Source organism: Lactuca virosa, chromosome 8, assembly GCF_052849685.1.
Source record: "Lactuca virosa cultivar CGN04683 chromosome 8, Lactuca_virosa_CGN04683_v6, whole genome shotgun sequence".
Lineage (NCBI taxonomy): Eukaryota > Viridiplantae > Streptophyta > Magnoliopsida > Asterales > Asteraceae > Lactuca > Lactuca virosa.
This window is the reverse complement of record NC_136433.1, coordinates 10,792,710-10,815,606: the sequence shown is the minus strand read 5'-3', so window position 1 is coordinate 10,815,606 and position 22,897 is coordinate 10,792,710. Positions and strand designations below refer to the sequence as shown.

The 22,897-nt window shown below is 38.7% G+C and overlaps 1 protein-coding gene across 2 annotated transcripts; it reads right to left on the bottom strand.

The window, feature by feature from the left end:
• Positions 1-17,212: 17,212 nt before the first annotated feature.
• LOC145130701 (homeobox-leucine zipper protein HDG1-like) lies at positions 17,213-22,624 on the bottom strand. Of its 2 annotated transcripts, none has more exons than XM_079065478.1 (9): positions 21,423-22,075; positions 21,033-21,259; positions 20,828-20,945; positions 20,036-20,743; positions 19,852-19,953; positions 19,553-19,747; positions 18,483-18,660; positions 18,014-18,378; positions 17,213-17,924 (listed from the first exon to the last, which is right to left on the bottom strand). In XM_079065478.1, exons 1-9 carry the CDS (start codon positions 21,588-21,590, stop codon positions 17,532-17,534), a joined length of 2,454 nt encoding a protein of 817 aa, XP_078921604.1. In that variant the 5' UTR covers positions 21,591-22,075; the 3' UTR covers positions 17,213-17,531. The 2 variants fall into 2 exon arrangements, with proteins under 2 accessions (XP_078921604.1, XP_078921605.1); XM_079065479.1 differs by lacking the exon at positions 21,423-22,075 and adding an exon at positions 22,474-22,624 and having other exon boundaries at positions 17,252-17,924.
• Positions 22,625-22,897: the final 273 nt, after the last annotated feature.

The window sequence follows — 22,897 nt, the reverse complement described above, 5'->3', positions numbered from 1 at the left end:
GGTCAACTGGGTGTTGCCTTTGACCAGGATGTTGACTTTAGCCATTTTACCCTAAGAGTAATTAGCAGTTTTGACTAAGTACCTTTATTGGAATTTATAGCCGGAGAGTCGTCGGAGCAGCAGACAGAGATTTCTCACCCAGTTTTTCAGCAGTCAGCCATACGAGGTGAGTTTCCTTCCAGTAGGAACGGGTCTACGGCCACAATGCCGGCCCGTTTAAGTTGTATAGTATGTCGGGGTGAGCCCGATGCCGGGGTTAGCCCGATGCAGTTTATATGTTCCGGACCTCGGTCCGATGCCGGGGCGGTCCCGAGAACTAGTTATGTATGCCTGATGTTTTTGTGATTCATGCATGTTTATGTGTTATGTGTTCCGGGGTAAGCCCGATGTCGGGGAAAGCCTGATGTATGCTAGATTATATGTTATGATTATGTGTTCCGGGCTTCGGTCCGATGTCAGAGCAATCCCGATGCAGATTATATGTTTATGATATATGTTATGCTGTGTATATGTCGGGGTAAGACCGATGTCGGGGCAAGCCCAATGTCGGGGTGAGCCCGATGCCCGATGCGGTCGGATGCCGGGGTGAGCCTGATGTCGGACAGGAGTTCGATGCCGGGTAAGCTGATGCCGTGATTCGTCCCGATGCAGTTGGGAGTAGTCCCAGAGTTATGTTATTTGCTATACGTGATTTGTATGGTATGTGGTAGTTTGGGCGAGCTCACTAAGGTTCGTGCTTACAGTTTCAGTTTTGGTTTTAGGTACTTCAGCTAGCAAGGGAAAGGGCTCGGGATGATGGCATGGAACACACCACAGTTTTCTTAGCCTGGGAGTTTACTCTGATTTGTTATATGAGATTGTGATATGATGACAAATTTTATGAGATTTTGAGATACATGTTTTATGATTTTATACTATGGCGATGATATTTGTGTTTGTTAAATGATTTTGAAAATGAAATTTTTGCCTAGTATTTTTGGGATGTTTCACGGGTGCCCATGACGGTTCCGGTAGTAGACATCACGGTGGCGATCCTCATCGGCACTGCAGCGGTGACGGTCGAACTCTGCTCGCGAACGGCGCTGAGAAAGCTTCCAAGAACGGTGGTGGCGGCTGAATCATCAAGGTTTAGGGTTAGATGGTGTGATGGGAGGGAATGGATGGTTCCTGTTTAATCCCGATTTCATACAAACTCCATGCGAGTTTTACACTTCCAGTCCTTCCTTCTCATAAACTCTTCAACTTTAATCCAACATTTCGCCTTTAACCCCTAATTCCATAAATTCATTATATTTTAGGTCCAAAACTTACCAAATAGCACCTGTCCTCAGAAATCTTTACAAATTAAATCCGGAATTTACCATTTAGCCCTTGCTTCGCAAAATTTATTCAATTTAAGTCCCAATAATTTACCAAGCAATCCCCACTCCTAAAAATCTTTACAAAATAAGTCCCGAGATTACATTTTAACGCCAAAACCAACACCCCACTAAATATTATGGATTTTTGGGCTACCATTCATTCCTCAATTTTATCTATTTATTTATTTAACAAACGGGATGTTACATGAACTAAGCATCCTTTATAAGTCTTATTTACCTACTAGGGAAGACTACCAGGCTTATGAACTTTCCTTGAAATAACTATTCTATTTTAGAAGACCCTTTCCTAATATTAACATAAAGTATTAAGTATTTATATTTTCTTATTTTTTCTCACGAATAATACTCCGATTATTTATTATCATATAATCATATTATCTATATACTATAACACAAATAGAACCATATTTGGTTCGCATCCTGTATATAAACATATATATTTATACCATATATTTCAGGCAAATAAGCATATAGTTCACAGATTTTTAATACTTTCCATAATTATTTGAATGAAAAGTATGTTCATGAAAGGGACTATGCACTCACTTGATAAAATGGGTGACTGGCGATTTCGGCAACACTTTTCTTCACACTTCCAAAGAGATCTAGACGTATAAAGTACTAAGCCTTAGTTTAGTTTCATAATTCGGGTGACTATAATAATTATAGTGTAGATTCCTCACTAATCCCAATGTATACATCAAGATCTATCAAGTAAGGAACAACCAGGTAGGATTATATCGAAGGTAGGGTCTTCTTGGTATACAAAGTATACTATTTGGAAATCCCACTTTAAACACCTCACTAAATCCAACTTAGACATCATCCCCGTAAATAGATCAATCAATATAATGACTTAGAATCACCGATAAATCTTAATAATAGGTTCATAATAAAAAATATGACTATAATTAAAAGTTACACTTGAATAAAATAAGTGTAGCTTAACATACAGAGTATTCTGATGAAAATCGGGAATTATGCGGGCTGAACTCTGATCCGGGGGCTTCTATTTGTAGGCTATCCGACACCGCAGGGCCTTGATAAATTAACCGGGAACTTGGGAGTAAAAGGGCTAGAGATACCTAAGAGGTTTCAGATAGAATTAGGGTGGATGTGTAGAGAAATGAATTGAGAATCGAACATATTTATAGGGCTGAAAAGCAGTGCGCTCTGAGCAATTGGTGGGGCCAGGTGACATGGAAGCTTATGGGTGGTGACACGTGTCAAGCATCTGGTGGAGTGTCAGTATGCATCGCACATGCTGTCTATGCGCGCGGCTGCATGCGGAAATTTCTAATTTCTTAGAAAGTTCATATCTTTTACGTACGAGCTCCATTTTTGATGGGTTTTATATCCACACGTAGCTACCGACAAGATCTAAAACTTTTATTTAGAATTTGTGGGCTATTTTTTACTTTATTTTTATAGCTATATTTTTACAAGCTTAGACTATTAAAGTTTGTGTAAAAATAATAACTCTCTGGTATGATATATGTTCTCAAGTGTCTTTATATCGACGAATAGGTATGAACGAGATGTTCAACTCTCGTTTAGATTGTTTTTCCTAACAATCAATCGTTCTAAATTTCAGTATCAGTGGTTCACACTACTGCGCTAAAACTTGGAAAAATCATAACTTCCTCTCATGAAGTCAGATTTGGGCGTTCTTTATATGTACGGGTTCGCTTTCATGATTCCTATGACTTTCATTTAGATTACTTAGGCTAATAAGCAACCTATCTCCCATTTACTATTTACGATACACTTTCAGAATGAGAAACTTCGGAAGGCCATAACTTCTATATTATAATTATTATCTATTATATCTTAAATGTCTAGCCCGAAGTTGTGGACATTACGATTACCTCCCCCTTAGGATGATTATGTTCCGAAATCATCAGCAAACAGTGTTGAATAGTGATTTCCAAGTCGCCTCTCGATCCTCAACGACGGAGTTTCCTTAGTACTTGTTTCCGCACAGTACTTATTCTAGCCGATCCTTTTGTGCTAAACACAAAGTACTATATTAGGTTCCTTTATGATAGCTTAACAGCCTACCGACCTAAATCCATATCCTTTAACTTCATTGATTAGGGTTGTACTTAAGTGCCCGAACTACATCAGGTATTTCTCATAACCATTTCTCCTTTTATGAAGATGGCAAGGTCCACGAATTTAAGTGTTACAAGCCCCCTTTTGGGGTTTCAACTTTGCCAGTCCACATCGTTTTCATGTTATCATTAACATAATCATTTTTAAAAAGGTTTGAGAAAGGAATCAGATCCATATATATCAAGTTATTCTTGATAAAGAGTCTACAAAAACGTCATATATGGACTAATTCCTTACATACTTGATACCTAGGAAGGTATACTCTCATCATTTGGTCTATTTCGACTCACATCATATCGTGGTTCCTACACTATCCTATAATATTTGATGTTAAGATCTAAGATGAGATCGTTCTTTTTACCTATAGGCCCAGGTAAAGGTTTCAAGTTTCCTCGTGATATTTAATGTTGTTTCCTTGTTTTCTAAGCAAGATGTCAATTCTATAAAAATAATTATTAAAGCTAATAACTCTTTTCTTAGCTTGTAACACTCTAAAATTTCAAATAAAATTTTCATTTTTAAAATCACATAAAACCCAATATCACATTTCTCAAAATCCTCAAAATGAATAAGTTGTCAAACACAAGTCAACAATTGTTTGATAATATCCCAGAATCCTTAAAACAAACTCTGTAACTAGTGTGTACAATCAATCTGGCGCCTTCCCGCAGTCCTGAGAGGTACCTGAAACACATATCACACAACACGGTAAGCACAAAGCTTAGTAAGTTCCCCAAAATACCACATACACAAATAATAAGCCTCTCATGGCTATAGGTTGGCATGGACCCTCCGGTCATGCGTCTCGGTGAGGACCCTCCGGTCTCACGGCTCGGTGTGGACCCTCCGGTCATGTGTCTCAGTGAAGACCCTTCGGTCTCACAAATCGGGTTGGACCCTCCAGTCTTATATCTCAGTGAAGACCCTCCTGTCTCACAACTCGGTTTGGACCCTCCGGTCCTAACTCAATAAGGCACAGAATAATATAGCATAAATCACAAAGACAAAATCCATAATATCACATAACTCAGTATAAGCACATAGGACCCTCCGGTCAATAACTCAAATAAGACCCTCCGATCACACAGTATTACCACTCAAGTAAGTATAGTGAGAAGACTCACCTCGTAAGCAGAGCAAGTAGGTCTCGTACTCAAAGATCGGTCTAGGTTTCGCCTACATATCATAATCATCTCTAATTAACACTTTGTAATAACAACTCTAAAGATATTAAGCTAACCGATATGCTAACTCTTGGAAAGGGTGAAAAGACCATTTTACCCCTCCATGGACTCCATATCCATAACTTGACCAAACCCTAAAAGTCAACGGAAGTCAACACTCGAGTCAACAGTCCATGTTGACCCAATTCGTCGAGTGCATCTATGCGACTCGTCGAGTCTCTCCTGTTCTCAGCAAAATCGGGAAAACTCCAACTCAACTCGCCGAGTTGTCTCATCAACTCGTCAAGTTTGCATGTGTCCAGACTATAGAGGAAAACCCTAACCGACTCGTCGAGTTGGCTCAACCACTCGTCGAGTCCCTTAGGTCCATTTCTCATTCAGACAATTTTAAGCAAAACTAAAGCCCCATACTCTAGATTTAGCCTCCCAAGGCTGAAATACCATGTAAAGCTACAAGCTTTACGTCCATGCATGACACCTAGGGCTCAAAATGCCAAAACAAAGCTTTATAGAGGGTTTAATGTCTGAAACTTGGACAATAGCTTGATAAAGCTTGAATCTTTAGGCCCAAGGGACCTTATACTTCCCAGATCTGAAGTTTCAACTTCATGGCATGCTCAAACAACTCAAAGGCTCAAAAGGAAGATGAAAATTGCCACAAACTCCCTAAAGAAGAGATCTAACCAAAACAATGATCAATGTGATAACTTTTTACCTCCAAATAGCAGTTAGCACTAAAAGAACACTGGATCCAAGGGCTTTTTCTCGTTCCAAGCCTTATGCTCTTCTATCTCTTTCCAAGGATGCACCAAATCACACACTTTTAGTCTCTCTCTCTCTCTCTCACAGATGATACCAGCTCGTTTAGGGTTTCTCTCAGGGTGTTAAAGTGATAAAGGAGGCGAAAATGAAGGATTAAGGTCCTTTAAATAGTAAACAAACCCTAAAAATTAGGGTTTTCACACTCAGCTCCTACTCGTCGAGTTGGGGTCCTCCAACTCGTCGGGTAGACTCTAAAAATCATGCGGTCATTAAATCCTCTACTCGGCGAGTTGGGGCCTCTAACTCGTCGAGTTGCTCTGACAACATAAATGAAAATTAATTAAATATTATACCTGGGAGTCGGGATGTTACAATTCTCCCCCACTAGAATTAGACTTCGCCCACGAAGTCGTCCTCCGGAAACTGTTTTGGGTACTACTCCCGCATCTTGGACTCCGGCTCCCAAGTCCACTCGGATCCCTTCCGATGCTGCCACTGAACCTGAACTAAGGGCACCTCTTTATTCCTCAAGACCTTCACCTTCCTATCCAAGATCGCTATCGGCTTCTCAATATAGTTCAAGTGATCATCAACCTGAATGTCCTCTAAAGGGACCACTGCCGTCTCATCGGCTACACATTTCCTCAGCCGGGACACGTGGATGGTGTTATGAATCTGGCTCAACTCTGTAGGCAGCTCTAACCGATAAGCTACCTTAACCACTCGAGCGATCACCCTGAAAGGATCAATGTATCTAGGGCCCAGCTTGCCATGCTTCCTGAATTGGATCACCCCTTTCCATGGGGATACCTTCAGGAGGACATAATCTCCGACCTGGAACTCTAGCTCTGAACGCCGTCGGTCTGCGTAACTCTTCTGACGACTCTGCGTCGTCAGTAACCTCTGTCTGAACTGTTGGATCTGCTTTTTCATCTTGAGCACTATCTCAATGCTCCCCATCACTCTCTGCCCTACCTCTCCCCAATAGATGAGAGTCTAACACCTCCTCCCGTATAAAAGCTCAAAGGGAGGCATACTGATACTGGAGTGATGGCTGTTGTTGTATGAAAACTCAGCCAAGGGCAAGTAAGTGTCCCGACTACCACTGAAGTCCATACCACATGCGTGTAGCATGTCCTCGAGCGTCTGAATCGTCCGCTCGCTCTGCCCGTCTGTCTGTGGGTGATATGCGGTACTGAAATGCAACCTGGTTCCCAACTCCTCATGAAACTTCTTCCAGAACCTGGAAGCAAAACGCACATCCCGATCTGACACTATCGATGTTGGCATCCCATGTCATGCTACCACCCCTCGAACGTAGATCTCGACCAATTTCTCTGCAGAAGAGCTCTCAATTATAGCCATAAAGTGAGCACTCTTCGTCAACCGATCTACAATCACCCATATCACATCGACACCTCGCGCGGTCCTCGGTAATTTGGTAACAAAATCCATGGAAATATACTCCCACTTCCATATGGGAATCTCTAAAGGCTGCAACTGACCATGAGGACGTTGGTGCTCTGCCTTGACCTGGCGACAGGTCAAGCATCTCTCGACTACCCATGCCACATCTCTCTTCATACAAGGCCACCAATAATCTCTTCTCAAGTCCAAATACATCTTAGTGCCCCCAGGGTGAATGGAAAACCTCGACTTATGGGCCTCCTCCATCGAAATCTGTCGAGCTCCACCCGTATATGGCACCCATATCCGCTCACGCAAGGTCATAAGCCCACGACTATCAGTCTCAAACTCAGAAATCTGTCGGATCACCCGCTCTCTCTTACGGTTCTCTGGTCTCATGGTTACCTCTTGGGCCTCTCGAATGGTATCTAAGACTGGAGTCATCACCGTTATCCTTATGCACACGTCTCGGATCGGAACACTCACTACTCTACGAATCAGGGTATCGGCTACCACATTAGCCTTGCCAGGATGATACAATATCTCACAGTCATAGTCTTTCACTACATCCAACCACCTCCTCTGTCTCATATTCAGGTTGGGCTGATCCATAAGGTGCTTTAGGCTCTTATGGTCCGTGTATATGGTACACCGGACACCATAAAGATAGTGGCGCCAAATCTTGAGGGCGAACACCACCGGCCCCAACTCCAAATCGTGGGTCGGATACCTTGTCTCGTGAGGCTACAGCTGCCTCGAAGCATATGCTATCACATGTCCCCTTTGCATCAACACGGCATCCATCCCTGATATAGATGTATCACAGTAGACTACAAAGTCCTCCACTCCCTCAGGAAGGGCTAACACTGGAGCTTCGCACAATATCTGGTGAAGAGTCCCGAATGAAGCCTGCTGCTCGGGCCCCCAGACAAAAGTAATACCCTTCTTGGTCAATTTGGTGATAGGAACGACAATTTTGGAAAAATCTCTTATAAACTTTCGATAGTACCCTACCAAACCCAGAAAACTCCTGATCTCGGATGGGGATCTCGGTACCTCTCATCGCATAACTATCTCAATCTTGGCCGGGTTGACCAAAATCCCATTCTGGTTAACGAGGTGTCCCAAGAACTGGACTTCTCATAACTAGAAATCACACTTAGAGAATTTGGCATAAAGCCTCTCCATCCTCAATACTCCAAGAATCTCCCGAAGATTCTCCTCATGCTGTTCCCTAGACCTCGAGTACACCAAAATGTCATCGATGAACACGATCACCGACCGATCCAATATGGGCATGCACACCCGGTTCATGAGGTCCATGAACGCTGTTGGTGCGTTGGTGAGCCCGAAAGGCATCACCACGAACTCGTAGTGCCCATAACGAGTCCTAAAGGCCGTCTTCTGGATATCCTCCTCGCAAACCCTCATCCGATGATACCCATATCTCAAATCAATCTTGGAGAACCAAGAAGCCCCCCTGCAACTGATCGAATAAATTATCGATCCTCGGTAGTGGATAACGGTTCTTGACTGTCAGCTTGTTCAACTCCCGGTAGTCGATGCACATCCGGTGTGAACCATCCTTTTTCTTGACAAAAAGGATCGGCGCTCCCCACGGTGAGCTACTCGGTCTAATAAAACCCTTCCCCAACAGCTCCTGGAGCTGCGAGGATAACTCTTGCATCTCGGGCGGCGCAAGGCGATAAGGTGCCTTGGAAATAAATGTTGCACCCAGAACCAACCTGCCTCTCAGGAGGCACACCCGGCAATTCCTCGGGGAAAATATCCGGGAACTCGCACACTACCGGAACATCGAAGATAGAACTCGGCCTCTCAGTGGCAACTCTCGTATCCATCACATATGCTAAAAAGTCCATGCACCCTTGCTGTAGACTCTGCCTCACCCTGGCGGCAGAACAGAAAGTTGATCCAGATCTGGTCCCCTCGCCATACACAGTAAGTACTCCCCCACTAGGGTCTCATATGGTCACTATCTGACGCTCACATTTAATCACAGCTCCAAACCGGCTCAACCAATCCATGCCCACTATGACACGGACATCCCCTATCGCTATTGGCACCACATCTATCATGAACTCAACACCGAAAATCTCTAATACACATCCCCGGAATACATCAGTGGCAAAAACCGCATGCTCGTCGGCTATATAAACCCTCAGTGGTCGACTCAATGCCTCGCGTCTGACACTAATGTGATGACTTAAGGATAAAGACACGAAAGATCGAATCGCACCCGAGTCAAATAACACCAAAGCGGGAACAGAACTCACAAGAAAAGTACCTATATGCAACACAGGATAAGCATAAACAAATCTCATAATAACATAAATAAGGAGATACGTAGCAGCAACAACATCAGGCGCTGCGCGGGCCTCCTCCGCAGTCAGCTGGAATTCTCTCCCATGAGCTCTCAGAGCCTTGGAAAGGTGTCATCCGATTCAGGAAGAGGGGAAATTTGGGCCCCAAGTACATCGGTCCTTTTAATTTTTTGGCCCAGGTGGGCCGAGTTGCTTATTGCTTGGATCTTCCCGAGGAGCTTAGTCAGATCCATAACATATTTCACGTCTCTCAATTGCGGAAATGTTTGGTTGATGATTCTGCAGTGGTTCCATTGGAGGATATTCAGGTGAATGATCGCATGAATTATATCGAGAGACCGGTAGCGATCCTTGACCTAAAGACAAAAACCTTGAGGAACAAGGTTGTTGAGTTGTTGAAAGTATAGTGGCAGCACTGTAAGGGTTCGGAATAGACGTGGGAGCCCGAAGACGAGATGGGGGAGCATTACCCTGAGTTATTTGCGGTAGCGGACTTCGAGGACGAAGTCTGATTCAAGTGGGGGAGAAATGTAACACTGTATTCCAGGTTTTTCCCATAAAACCATTATTATATAAAATATTTGCAAAATGGTCCCTAGCCGAGTACGCTGGGTGTACCGCCTCTCAAAATGGTTGCGAAGGCGCCCACGTACGCGTGGCGTACGCTCAGCTGGGATAAACCCTAATTTTTAGGGTTTGTGTCCTATTTAAACTCCTTAAGTTGCCTTTTGGGTTTCTCATGACCAGCCTCCATCTCTCAAAACCCTAAATAACAAAAACCCTAGCCTTCATTTGAGTTTTTGTGAGCCATTGTTGTAACCTTGAGGTGTTTTTGGACCCTTTGAAGGAGGTGAAGCTTGGTATTGAAACCTTGGTGGACTTGGAGCTTGAAGATCTAGAATCTTCATCAAATTTGCAAGTTATTTGAGGTATAAAGCTCTTAACTTGATGAATCATTTGGCTAAATCTAGTTAGGGCTTGTTTTTATGCTTTTTTATGGTCCTTTAAGCCATGCTTGAGAGTATGATCTACTCTAGAAGCTAAGGTGGTAGATCTTGGCATGTTTGAGGCCCCTTGTTCATAAAAATGCAATCTTGATGAGTCATCTTGGCCCATGCATGAGTTAGAGTTATTCTTATGGTTCTTTTTTAGTCTTGGGCCCCATTAAGTCATGAAAGGGTGTAAAGTTGCCAACTTTACGTGTTAAGATATCATTTAGGATCATATCTAAGAGTTTGGCTTAGTGGCTTAATCGATTAAGTGTTTAATGGAAGGTTTGGTTGTCTGTGGAGCACGATGGGCGTACCCATCTCGTACGCTGCACGTACTGGCCCTGGAGGGAGTACGTTGGGCATAGTTCTGAGTACGTCGAGCGTACTCAGCAGCTTGACTTTTGCTGACTTTTGCATTTTGGGCCACTTTTGGACTATTAGGGTTTTAGCCCTTCTTGGATTTAGGCCCATAATTGGTTTTGGGCTTCGGTTAGGAGTTTGGGCCATATTGGGCTTTTGGAGCCATTGGATTGGGCCTCGGTTATTGGGCCAAGTAAGGAAAGGTAAAATGGTCTTTTACCCTGGAAGTTGGACAAATGAATGGGATTCATAAGTTATGGTTTATGATCGCATCGCATACACCATTTTCTTCCATATTTTATTGATTTGATGTACTTGGATGAATATTAACATAATCTGATTTACTTTTATGGTTTTATAAACGTGTTTTGGATTATGGTTTTACTATTATTAAAATGAAATTTTTTGTCGTAATTTTTGGGACGTTACACATAAGGCACCCGAGCCTTCAGAGCAATTTGATGAATAGGGTATTTATTACCTTTCATCTACGTCTGTAGGTTATGAGCTTACACTAGCAACGTAATTCACAAGACCACCTAGAATGGTCAAGTGTTGTCATCCTACTGTGGGAGATGACCAGGCATACCGTTAAGTTTCCTAATTTGGACCCACCATTTATGGTCATCCAAAAGGAATACTAAGATGTACTCCAGTAGGGAGCTACCGTACATCGACACCTAATAGTGTCATAGGATAGAGGTCTACTCTTCGTTCCTAATGCACATGCCCATAACATGACGCTACCCATTATTCAAACCTAATTGAACTAAGCATCCTTTGTAAGTCTTATTTCCTTACTAGGCAAGACTATCGGGCTTATGAACTTTCCTTGAAATACCAATTCTATTTTAGGAAACCCTTTCCTAATATTAACATCGAGTATTAGGTATATATATTTTCTTATTCTTTCTCACGAATAATACTCCGACTATTTATTATCATAAAATCGTATTATCTATATACTATAACACAAATAGAACCATATTTAGTTCGCATCTTGTATATAAACATATATATTTCTACCACATATTTCAGGCAAATAAGCATATAGTTCACAGATATTTAATACTTTCCATAATTATTTGTATAAAAAGTATGTTCATGAAAGGGACTATGCACTCACTTGATAAAATGGGTGACTGACGATTTCGGCAGTGCTTCGCTTCGCACTTCCAAAGAGACCTAGGCGTATAAAGCACTACACCTTAGTCTAGTTTCACAATCTTGGTGACTATAATAATTATAGTCTAGACTCCTCACTAATCTCAATGTCTACATCAAGATCTATCAAGTAAAGAACAACCAAGTAGGATCATATTGGAGGTAGGGTTCATTTGGTATATAGAGTATACTATTTGAAAATCTCACTTTAAACGCCTCACTAAATCCAGCCTAGATATCATCCCTATGAGTAGATCAATCAGTATAATGACTTGGAATCACTAATAAATCTTAATTATAGGTTCATAATAACGACTATGACTATAATTAAAATTACACTTGAATAAAATAAGTGTAGCTTAACTTACAGAGTATTCTAATGAAAACCGGGAATTATGCGGGCAGAACTCTAATCCGGGGGCTTCTATTTGCCGTCTATCCGACATCGCAGGGTCTCGTTAAAGTAACCGAGAACTCGAGAGTAAAAGGGCTAGAGATACGAAAGAGTTTTCAGATAGGATCGGGGTGGAGGTATGGAGAAATGAACTGAGAATCAAACATATTTATTGGGCTGAAAGTAGTGCACGTCATGCAAATAGTCGGTGCGCGCCATGCAATTAGCCAGGCCAGGTGACGTGGCAACTTCTGGGTGGTGACACGTTTTGAGCATCTGGCGGAGTGTCAGTGCGTGTGTTACACAATGGGTCTTTCGTCATCAACATAGTCATTTTCCCGGGAACTTTATTGAACACTCAAGTCTTAACACATCATAAGCGGATGCACTACTTCATGAGGAAAAGTCTTTCCAAAATATCATAGTATTTTAGTCATAATCAAAATGATTTTCAAAATATCATTTTTATGAATGCACATAAATTCATACAAAAGCAAATCACATGGCACATAAGGTACATAAACATCATATATATGGTTTAAATCAGGAAAATCATTTCTAGTCATATATATATTGGATATGTATTCGATAGTTACTCACCAAAATAGCTTCATATGTCATTCCTTTCTAGCTTATAACGCCTCTTAATCACTAACTATTAATTATAATCAAATGATTATAAAATGACCAAAACACACCTACGAGGATTCCTAACATCTTGACCTTATTTTTAAGTTTAAACCCTTAATATAAGTCTTCATAGAAGTTTTAGGGGTAACTAAAGGTCAAACACTATGAAAACCAGACAAAATGTTGGATTTCACCATGGATTTCCATGAGAACACACAACCCGTGCATTTTTCCTCTTGGAAAACTCACAACATGTGGACCCTCTGTACACCAATAAAACAACATTTTCCCATTTCGATAATGTACTTTTCACTCTTGGTTTTTAATCTTTCCTAAACACTTCCAAATGATGCTTTTATGCATAATAAGTCTTAACCACTTTAAATATTACTCAAATAACTCTTATCTTATTCAATTCTTAATACGTAAAGGTCTTAATGGCTGATGGAGTCAAAGGTGCACACATGAGAACATGAATCATGCATTCACCTTAAGTCTTAAGTCACCTATGTTTTCATATACAACTTTAGGTTACCTTCTTATAAATTAATAGTCAATAGTGATCCTCTTAATCATGGTTCAATCATTAAAACAAACCTAACCTCCTCTCTAAACCACGTGTGTGTGTGTGTGTGTGTGTATATATATATATATATATATATATATATATATATATAGGGCTAGGTTATAATGTGGATGGACAACTATTGTGTGGACGTGTGGACAGTGCTATTCTATGAGAATTAATAAGCGAATAGGTTGTTTAGTAATGTGTATACGTTCAACCTCACATAAATATCGTCATTTTCATGCATTCTCACTAATTCTTATTCATTTTTGTTCTCACACATCGTTTTTCACTCATTTTCATTCTTACAGAATATGACTCAGTAAATATTCTGACAATATTCTAACAGAATGAGAATAATAATAAAAAGTATATAATAACCTTGTAGACGATTTAAATAGTGAGAATGTGTGATAATGACAATAATTATGTAAGATTGAACGTATTTATATTATCAAACAACATATTTTCTTTGTCATTCTCACAGAATAGCATTGTCGACACGTCCACACAATAGATGTCAATCCACATTTGAACCTAGCTATATATATATATATATATATATATATATATATATATATATATATATATATATATATATCTTACTATATTATTATACAAACCTTACTATTTCTAAAAATAAATTTAAGACGTTCAAGTTTTTAAGCCTAAAGTACAACAAACTATTAATATACTAATGTTATAATATAAATAATCCAATTGATAATGCAATAGGTACAAGTATTTAATACACAATAAATTTTATACGCAAATAGTCGGATCGTATCTTTCCAGCTGTTATCTTTCCTATTATTGCCCTTCTTTATTGCTTATTAGTTCACCTCATGGTTATTATTTTGACCGGTTCCTTCCCTTATCTGGTCATTTCCCCCATATCCGGGCATTCTCTGTTTCTATAAACTGGAAGACACATTCCCCCTCACCCCCTCAGCACATATTATCTGTCATTGGTCTCCACTCTCAAGAAACCTCAATACATCATGTTAAAACAACCCCAGTTCCTCCTACTACATCGTCATTCGCTGCTCCACCTCAACATCTTCGAGCTTCAAGCTACATATTTGGAAGAAGACCACCAGACCCTCCACCTTTGTTGATCATCGCTACCATGAAAACTCCCCAAAATCCACATGCACCCCCTGAATCTCGGTTCAATTCCTCATATCAATTCAGTTTTAAAGGCTTGAATCCTCTTCTTCTATTAAATTTCTCTAGCATCCGCCATTCCAATTTTGAATCCTCTTCTTCCTTTAAATCTCTCTTTGTATCAGACATTCAAATTTTGGAAACGATTTCTCTCATCTTCTTTCTAAAACCCTAATTGCGTTGGTTTGGTTGCAGGTTTCAAGAAATCCAAGATTCAATGGGTAATGTGTAATCACTCGAGTGGAATTATGGGGTAGGTTTGGTTTTTTTGCCATTAGTTGTATCTTCTTCAAACGGGCCCCTGCTACCAACAAGAGTAATCAAGAGTTTCTCGCTTCGTTTTCTTGCACTGGTATCTGCTTTAAGACAACATACTTATCATCTTCTTTACACTTGTTAATTAACATTAGGTGGTAGTTGGAATTGGGGATAAATCTAGAGAGGATGAAGAAAAGATGTATGAAGCGGATTCAACATACAGAGTTCGGAGTTGGATAGGAGAATGCAAGAGCTAGAGACTCATAAAAGCTTACTCAAAAGTGAACACCAATCCTTTATTGCAAGGTATAATATGCTATAGGTTGGCATTATGGTTTATAACAACTTTTTTGATATGATAACTTTACTTTTTCTTAATAGGCGAGAAGCATGGGAACATGAGCCAGCTGATCGAGATGCTAATGAATGGAGGGTTAGGGAAATTGGAAAGGAAATTGCAAATCCAATGGTAATAATCAAATGTGAAACTATATTTTTAACTTACGTATACTAACTTTATGAGTTTTTCCTTTAAATGTCTCAATATCTTTAAATGTTTATGAAATAAATCCATGTTTTGTATGTTTTGTAATCTTTATGTTGTTAGGTTAACTAATTTTTGGTGAAATTGAAAGCAAATGGGAAGGAGTTTGCGTTTATAGATATAACAAGAAGCAAGATGTATGATCGATTTTTATTGGCTGATGAAACCTTATCCAAAAGGTTTACATATTTTTTGGTAAATTTCACGCCCTTTCACATGATTTGAGTGTTATTTGATTATTTAAAAGGATTGGATTTTTTTTTGGATTTTTTTTTTTAGTTTTGAGTGTTCTCAAATGAGATCAACTAATTTGAGTTTGTATTTATCTTTTAAAATTATCTAATTTTGGGTTTGGTATATTTTATAGGGATGCAGAGTAAAGGATTATTGGTTGGAGTCTATCACCGGTAATGGAAATTGAAGGTGATGGAAAGAGAACAAATTGGTTCTTAATTTTAATTTAGAAAAGTCATTGAACTAGAGTCTATATAAGAGGTAAAACAATGTTTAAGGATGTTTTGAGTTTATGCAATAAGCCCTTATAAAATGGCATGATCCTTGGTTTTCATTTACCTGAGTCTTTATATATGACAATTAAAAAAATGAGATCAAGTAATATAAGGTTTTGACTTTCTACGTTTGAGTCGGGTTTTCAGGTCGTTTAGAACAAACCTTTGTGGTTGGTAAACCTAAACAATGCATTTATGTATTAATGGCGATAAAACTTTGTAACAGTTTAATAAAGTTCACTTGGTGAACTCAAGTTGTCATACAATAACCTATTTAGCATATTTATATACATCATCATGGAATAAATCCACAACATGGGTCATTCTTTTGATGATTTAAACGTAATACACTACTTTTTTCCTTTTATTTGCTAATATTTTCACTACTAAAACATAATTTTTTTCACTATTTTCGACTGTTAAGAACTATGTTTTTCAACTATTGTGAGTTCAACCAACAATATGTTTTTGACTTTTTTTGGACTTTTTTTGGACTTTTAAACACTACTTATCATCCTAATGATTTGGACTGTAAAATAAAGCCTTTTTTGATAGTTTTGAAATAAAAAAACATATTATAGTGTCTTGCTTCGCCTAAAAAAACTATTCGTCGCCGCTGCTTTGCGCGGGTAACGACTAGCAAAAGATATATATATATATATATATATATATATATATATATATATATATATATATATATATATATATATATATATATATATTGAAGTGGATGGATATTTAATTCATTTAGTCACGCTAATAGATAGATATTATTATGTTAAATTAAAAACTTAAAAAGTAATTCTATAATAAATTAAAAGAATTATTTAACTAATTTCTTTACTAAACAACAAATTTATCTAATTTCTTTACTAAACAACAAATTTATCCGATGTCATTGCCAATCTTTAAATCTTACAATACAAAATCATAAATAAATTTGTATATATTTTTACCAATTTGTACCAACCAAACTTGTTGGTAGTCAAACAAGTTTTGATATGAAACAAGTAGCAAAAACTTCGTACGAACTATGGCTAGTACATGACCTTTACTCTACCCATATCAACGTTTTTTTTACATATTTTATACAATTTTCCCTTTGTCGGTTTGACAGCAACAATTCGATAAACATATCAAATCGCTAGGACTTTAAATATCCATATTAAATTAATATTATGCAAACACTAACTTTATTTGTTTTTCAGAGATACTTTTAACAAAAACTTTATACAATAATTTTCAATGAGTCGCCGTAAGCCTGATTTGATCCAAGTTGTGGAAATAGTTATGTTTTGTGACTAGATTGATTGTTCGCATATCTTGAACCTAATATGATTATTGTTTGAAATACGGGTATCAATGTATCATTTTTATAATACAATTTATAAGTGGATTTTATAAGATTTCATAACTCGGTTTCGATTCATAAAGTTGGAACAAACATGCACACTTAGATTTTCGATCAGAAAAGACGAACAAAACCAAAGTCCCAACTCAATTCATACAAAACACAGAAAAACAAACGAACAAGAGAAGCCAACGAAGCTGAGTTCACCTCACAGGTCAACTGAGTCAATACCCGAACCACAAAAGTTCATCGCGGTTCGTTCTTGACTCAAACCCTAGTTCGTGAGATCAAACCCAACCCCACTCTCCTCTTTCCTAAAAAAAATTAATCCACACATGCCATCATCTTGTTCAATTAAAAACACAAGAAGTAATTCTCCTTATAAAGAGAAAATCAATCTATCTAGCTACTAATCTGCCTTCCTTGTTGGTTAGAGTTCACCACCTCTTTAATCCCTTGAACAGTACGCGAAATAAGATTAATAACTGTGTTGATCGACTCCATTGTAAGCTTAGACGATGGCAAATCATTGACCAAAATCTGGAACCCAACAGTCAACAACGAACCACCTTCTGACCCTGGTTTAGTCACCGGTGCACCAGACTCACCCACACAGTCCGGCATAATCGCAAACCCAGATGGCAATAGAGCCACACATGATGAGTCACCACCACGCATCACCACATCAATTGAATTTATGTCCACAGCTGCATACACTATAAGTGATCCACTCACATCTGTACTACTTTCTTGAAGCACCAAAACCGTGTTGTGATTCGCATTTCCACCCGTAGTCTACAAATACAAAGAAAGAATTACGTATAGTTGTCGAGATTAAGTGCTTAACCTATTAAGCTCATTAAGTAAAAAAGAAATAGACTCACATTGGCACGTAGAAGAGAGATGGTATTCAGGTTGCCATGGTCTTGACTTTTTGAGAAACGAATCATGTTCTGCATAGCGGTCCCATGGGACAAAACGTCCCATTGGGACCGTAGTTCTTCATTCAACATCAGCGCGAACAGGCGCTGATGTGGCATAGGCATCCATACTGACATTGTGGCACTCAGCACTGCCGAAGGGTCCCCATGATTGTTTAAACTTTTACGGATCATAATTTTAGCTGCTTCGGCTCCATTACCAATCACCTCCCATTTATGACCACCAGTGGCACAAACTCCGGCACAAAAGTTAGACGTCATGCGCTGTGCAAGAGCCGTTAAACTCCTTCTACCACCGGGAGGTAACACTGTTACGATATTGTCACACAAAAATAAAAGGATATTAATTAGAGTGTATATAAATAATGAGAAAATAAGAAAAGTGGTGTGAAAGTGGAAAGTGGAAATCCACCTGGACTATGATCATCGGTGACAGAATCAGGTGACATGATTGTTGCCATGCACTCGCAATGTCTTTGTAGTGTTGAAATCCATTTCTGAGCACCAAACCCTAACCCTGCTCTAATTAACGGCCGATACTGATGGTGTACGACACCCTCGTCGTATTCTGTATGCTCGATCCACATTACCTGTAAAAAAAGTTATAATATTATGATAATTATATGGTTTTTACTTTTTATAACCATATTTATAACTAAAAACTAAATAGTAATATAATAAACTGATAGTGTTAGTAACAGACCACATCCAGGCCATACTTAACCTCGTGGTTGATAAAAAAAACACGATAGATGGAGTGGTAAGTACGGTGGGAGTGATAGATTTTGTATATAATATGTGACACCAAGAAATGAACATTTCGAGGGTTATTTTTTTTCTTCCTCTCTATCTATAGATATAAAAAATTTATTAATATTTATCGGGATTCAACACGTAAAAGAATCAATTTGATGCCTCAATGTACGATTTAGTTGAAAAAACGTATTCTATCTTACACCATGCATGTGACGATCCTAGCTTCGATCTTTGAAAAATGTGACAGCATAAAACAATACAAAAGAAAGAAAAATGTGACAGCATATATGATGTAATAATATTTAATGCAAACATGAATTCGTCTCAAATCAAGTACATTCTTTTTAACACCAAAATAATAATATTAAAACTTTAGAACATAAAAGTTAAACTCAATATACATACAAAATAATATGTATTTAATTTAAAAAAAGAACGCCACAAGTAACAAATTTATATAGAATATTATGATTATGATATGTAAATAATAAACTAAAATTTTAAAATTTTAAAATTGAAGAACTTATTTGTACAAAAAAAACTTTAACACCAAAAGTTTAAACACCATTTCTGATGCAACAAACGGTATCAACACCATTATTGTTGTTACAGTGATTACTAATAATTAGAGATGTCAATTAACACTAAATGATATTTTGTTGTTAACTACCGACACTGTATACTGATATTAATACTGATTCTGATACTGATATTGATAGTTGTTACCTTTGAATAACCATTGGGCATATCATGCACGATACAGCCGGACGGAAGTCTCCTAGATATAAATCCTTCTCTTCCACCATCAACAGACAAATCAACCACCGCCCATACACCCTCCGCTTGTTGTCTGCAAAACCGAATGAATCTCACTTGGCGAACCGGTACTAAAGGCGAAACCAACTGAACCTCAGCTTGCATCTGCAAAAAATAAAAAAGAAAAAATAATAATAATAATCTTTTCTTTAAGTTTTTTCAATTTCAAAAAACCTTAAATTTGGGAACAAAAATAAGAACACGCTTACAAGTTGGACAACCCCATTTCTCGAATCGCCGGATCCACCCGAAATCACATCGACAGTGCTACTACTTCCGATCAAACCAAGAAACATCTCTCTCCACCGATTCTGCATAATAAAAACAATATAATCATTTTTCTATAACAAAATTAAAATCATTATAAATATGAAAAATTATAGTATAACATACAGCATCGAGTAAAGCTTCCACAAGTGCCAAACTATTGATCATAACAACACCACTAGCCCTGGAAGCCTCGGTGACAAATCCATGTGGCTTCATACCAAGACAAAGAGGAAACGTTCTCATATACTCATCTAAATCAAGAACCTCACCACCACCTTCCATGTTCCCAAGCCATAGTGGGCTATTCACCTGCCCAAGCTTCATCAATTCATCCATGGCATTCAACGCAAGCTCCAAAAACACATTCTTATCATACGACATATCAATACCTCCACCACCTGCTGCCATCCCCATTCCGGGTCTTGAAGGTGACATCAATGGCAAAGCATTTGAGATTCCGTTGTTGTAATCCAACCCCATCGGTAAACCCACATCCATCGGGTTTATGTTTAATCCGTACCCATTTCTTCCGACAGCTAATTCCAGGTTGGAATTAGCCATTCCGGGCAGCATGTTACCACCGCTAAATGACGATAATGGCCTTCCCAAGAACTTATTGGCAAGAATCGATATTCTACTGAGTTCATCTCGTAGGCGTGCGTTCTCGATTCTTAGATGGTGTTCATCGATTGATATGTCACCGAGAATTGCTTGCCCTCCACAATTGTTACAGACTGGAGATCGAATTGCTTCTTTCATGGCGATGTTTTCGATCCGGAGTTTATCGTTTTCTTGTTTTAAGATGGCATTTTCATGGCGCTCCAGTTGTGTCTGAAACAATGTCGTTTAATCAAACAATGTTAAACATCAGTTACAGGTTTAGTATTGTAAGGCAGTAATCAATCAATCAATCACCTTCATTTGAGTTCGTCGATTCTGAAACCAGAATTTGACTTGTTTGTTTTCCAAATTCAGCTTCTTTCCGAGCGCTAATCGTTCTTTCTCATCTGGGTGAGGATTATCTTTGAAAGAACTGTTGCAACAAACAAAATAATGAACCAAAATCGAGAAAAAAAAAATGAATGAAATTAAATTAATAGAAAAAAAGGAAATTACGTACGCTTCGAGCTCTTGAATTTGGTATGGAGTATGGCGATGATATTTCTGTCTCCGGCGAGAACTGGAAGAAGGGCCAGGTGGGACATCTTGTTCGTCGCCGGATGCACCTTCGACATTGTCACTTCCGCCGGACCTGCTTTCAGATCCGTCTCCTCTAACCCTTCCCAGATTTCCTTCAAAGTTTTCACCTATCAAACCGATGTCTCCAAGTCCTTCCATCTTCGGCTTCTGTTTAAAAAATTAAATCATCACAATCACAAATATGATTAAATACTACGTACCCATATATATATACTTTCGCGAGAAGAACACAGAAAACAAGTCCTATCAGAAAGAAGAAAACACACACAGGCCGACAACAAAAACCAACACGATTAAGAAGAATGCATACTAAAGCGAGAGAGAGGGATTCTGAGTTGTAAAGAGATGAGGCGATGAGTTGTGGTTGAGAAATGGGAGCCCTGAGCAGCGGCATACTGTTAAAAGAACCATCAGTCATCACCATTCGTGAATCCCCACCACCGCCGCCGCCGCCGCCGTAAAACCCCCCAAAACTCATCAGTAAAACCGAAACAAACCCTTTTTTACTGTAAAACTACAAATCTTAATCAATCTTCCGAAATGGGTGTGATTTGTAGATTCGGTTTCTCATCCACTCATGAGAAAAGCCAGATCAAGTGTATGTATGTGTGTTTGAGTGGGGAGGGTGGGTAACTGGGTAATGGGTATGTATGTAAAACTCTAGTCTCTTAATTAATTCGTATTCAACAACCAAAAGCCATAAAAATTAAAGACTACCCGAAGGGGTGGGTACAAGACAACCAAAACCCTTACTCTCTCGCGTTAATTCCCCCTCTCAAAACCCTAGACTCTGACAGACGAGAAGTTGACCGTTTAGCTGTCATCTGTGAATAATGGCCCCATTTCCATGTACGATTTACGAAAGAAATAACGAGTTTGAAAAAAAAAAAAGATTACATCTTTTCGAACAACCCACAAGTGAAAAGAAAAATGGCTAAAAAGGGGTAAATTTTCAAAGAATCAAATTTGACTTTTTAGCTACCTTACAGAAATAGAGGAAAAACGACCAGTTTGAGTAGTTGACCCTCTTTTTCTCTCAGGTAATCTAGAAAACCACATACAGTCCAGAAAAGAAGAAAGAAAAAAAGTTGTAGAATCTTTTTATTGTTTTTTTAATCAATAAAATATTATAAACAGAGCAGATAGATACAAAGTTTCAGATTCGTGTGGACCTCCCCCCTTCTATTTTCTTTTCTTTGTTTCTCGAGATCAGGGACACAGTAAAATACCCAGAAAATTTACGAAAACAATGAATAAATAATGCGAAATGGAATGGATTAAGATTAACAAACATGGATTGAGAGTTGAAAGCTAAATCGGTAGGGGTAAAGGTTAAAACCTCATGTTTAGATCTAACTTACGGTGAATACGGTGGCGGAATCAGTGGCTGTAACAGTCTGTTGGGAAGATAGAAAATTTCGATCTGGGGATAATCAAAGAATTAAAAATACAATAAAACCCTAAAAGTAAAGGGAGATGTGGGAGCGTATAATGGCGTCCATGAATCTGAGTGTTTGGAAGTGGATATATAAATGAAGGGGGTAGGGGTCGCCTCCTCTCTGTTCTTTCTAAAGACACTGGTTCGAAATGTCCGCCCAACGTCGGATTTCAGACGCGTGGGCGAAGGATGCGCGTGGGGTTGTTTTTGCTCCTTGTTGTATTGGGTATTTTTCTTGCATACCATTATTGAAAATTAAAACCATAAATAAATGTTCAAAGAGTTTTTGTATATATTCATTTAAGTTTTCAAATAATGACAGAAAAAAAAAAGTCATATAACAAAAA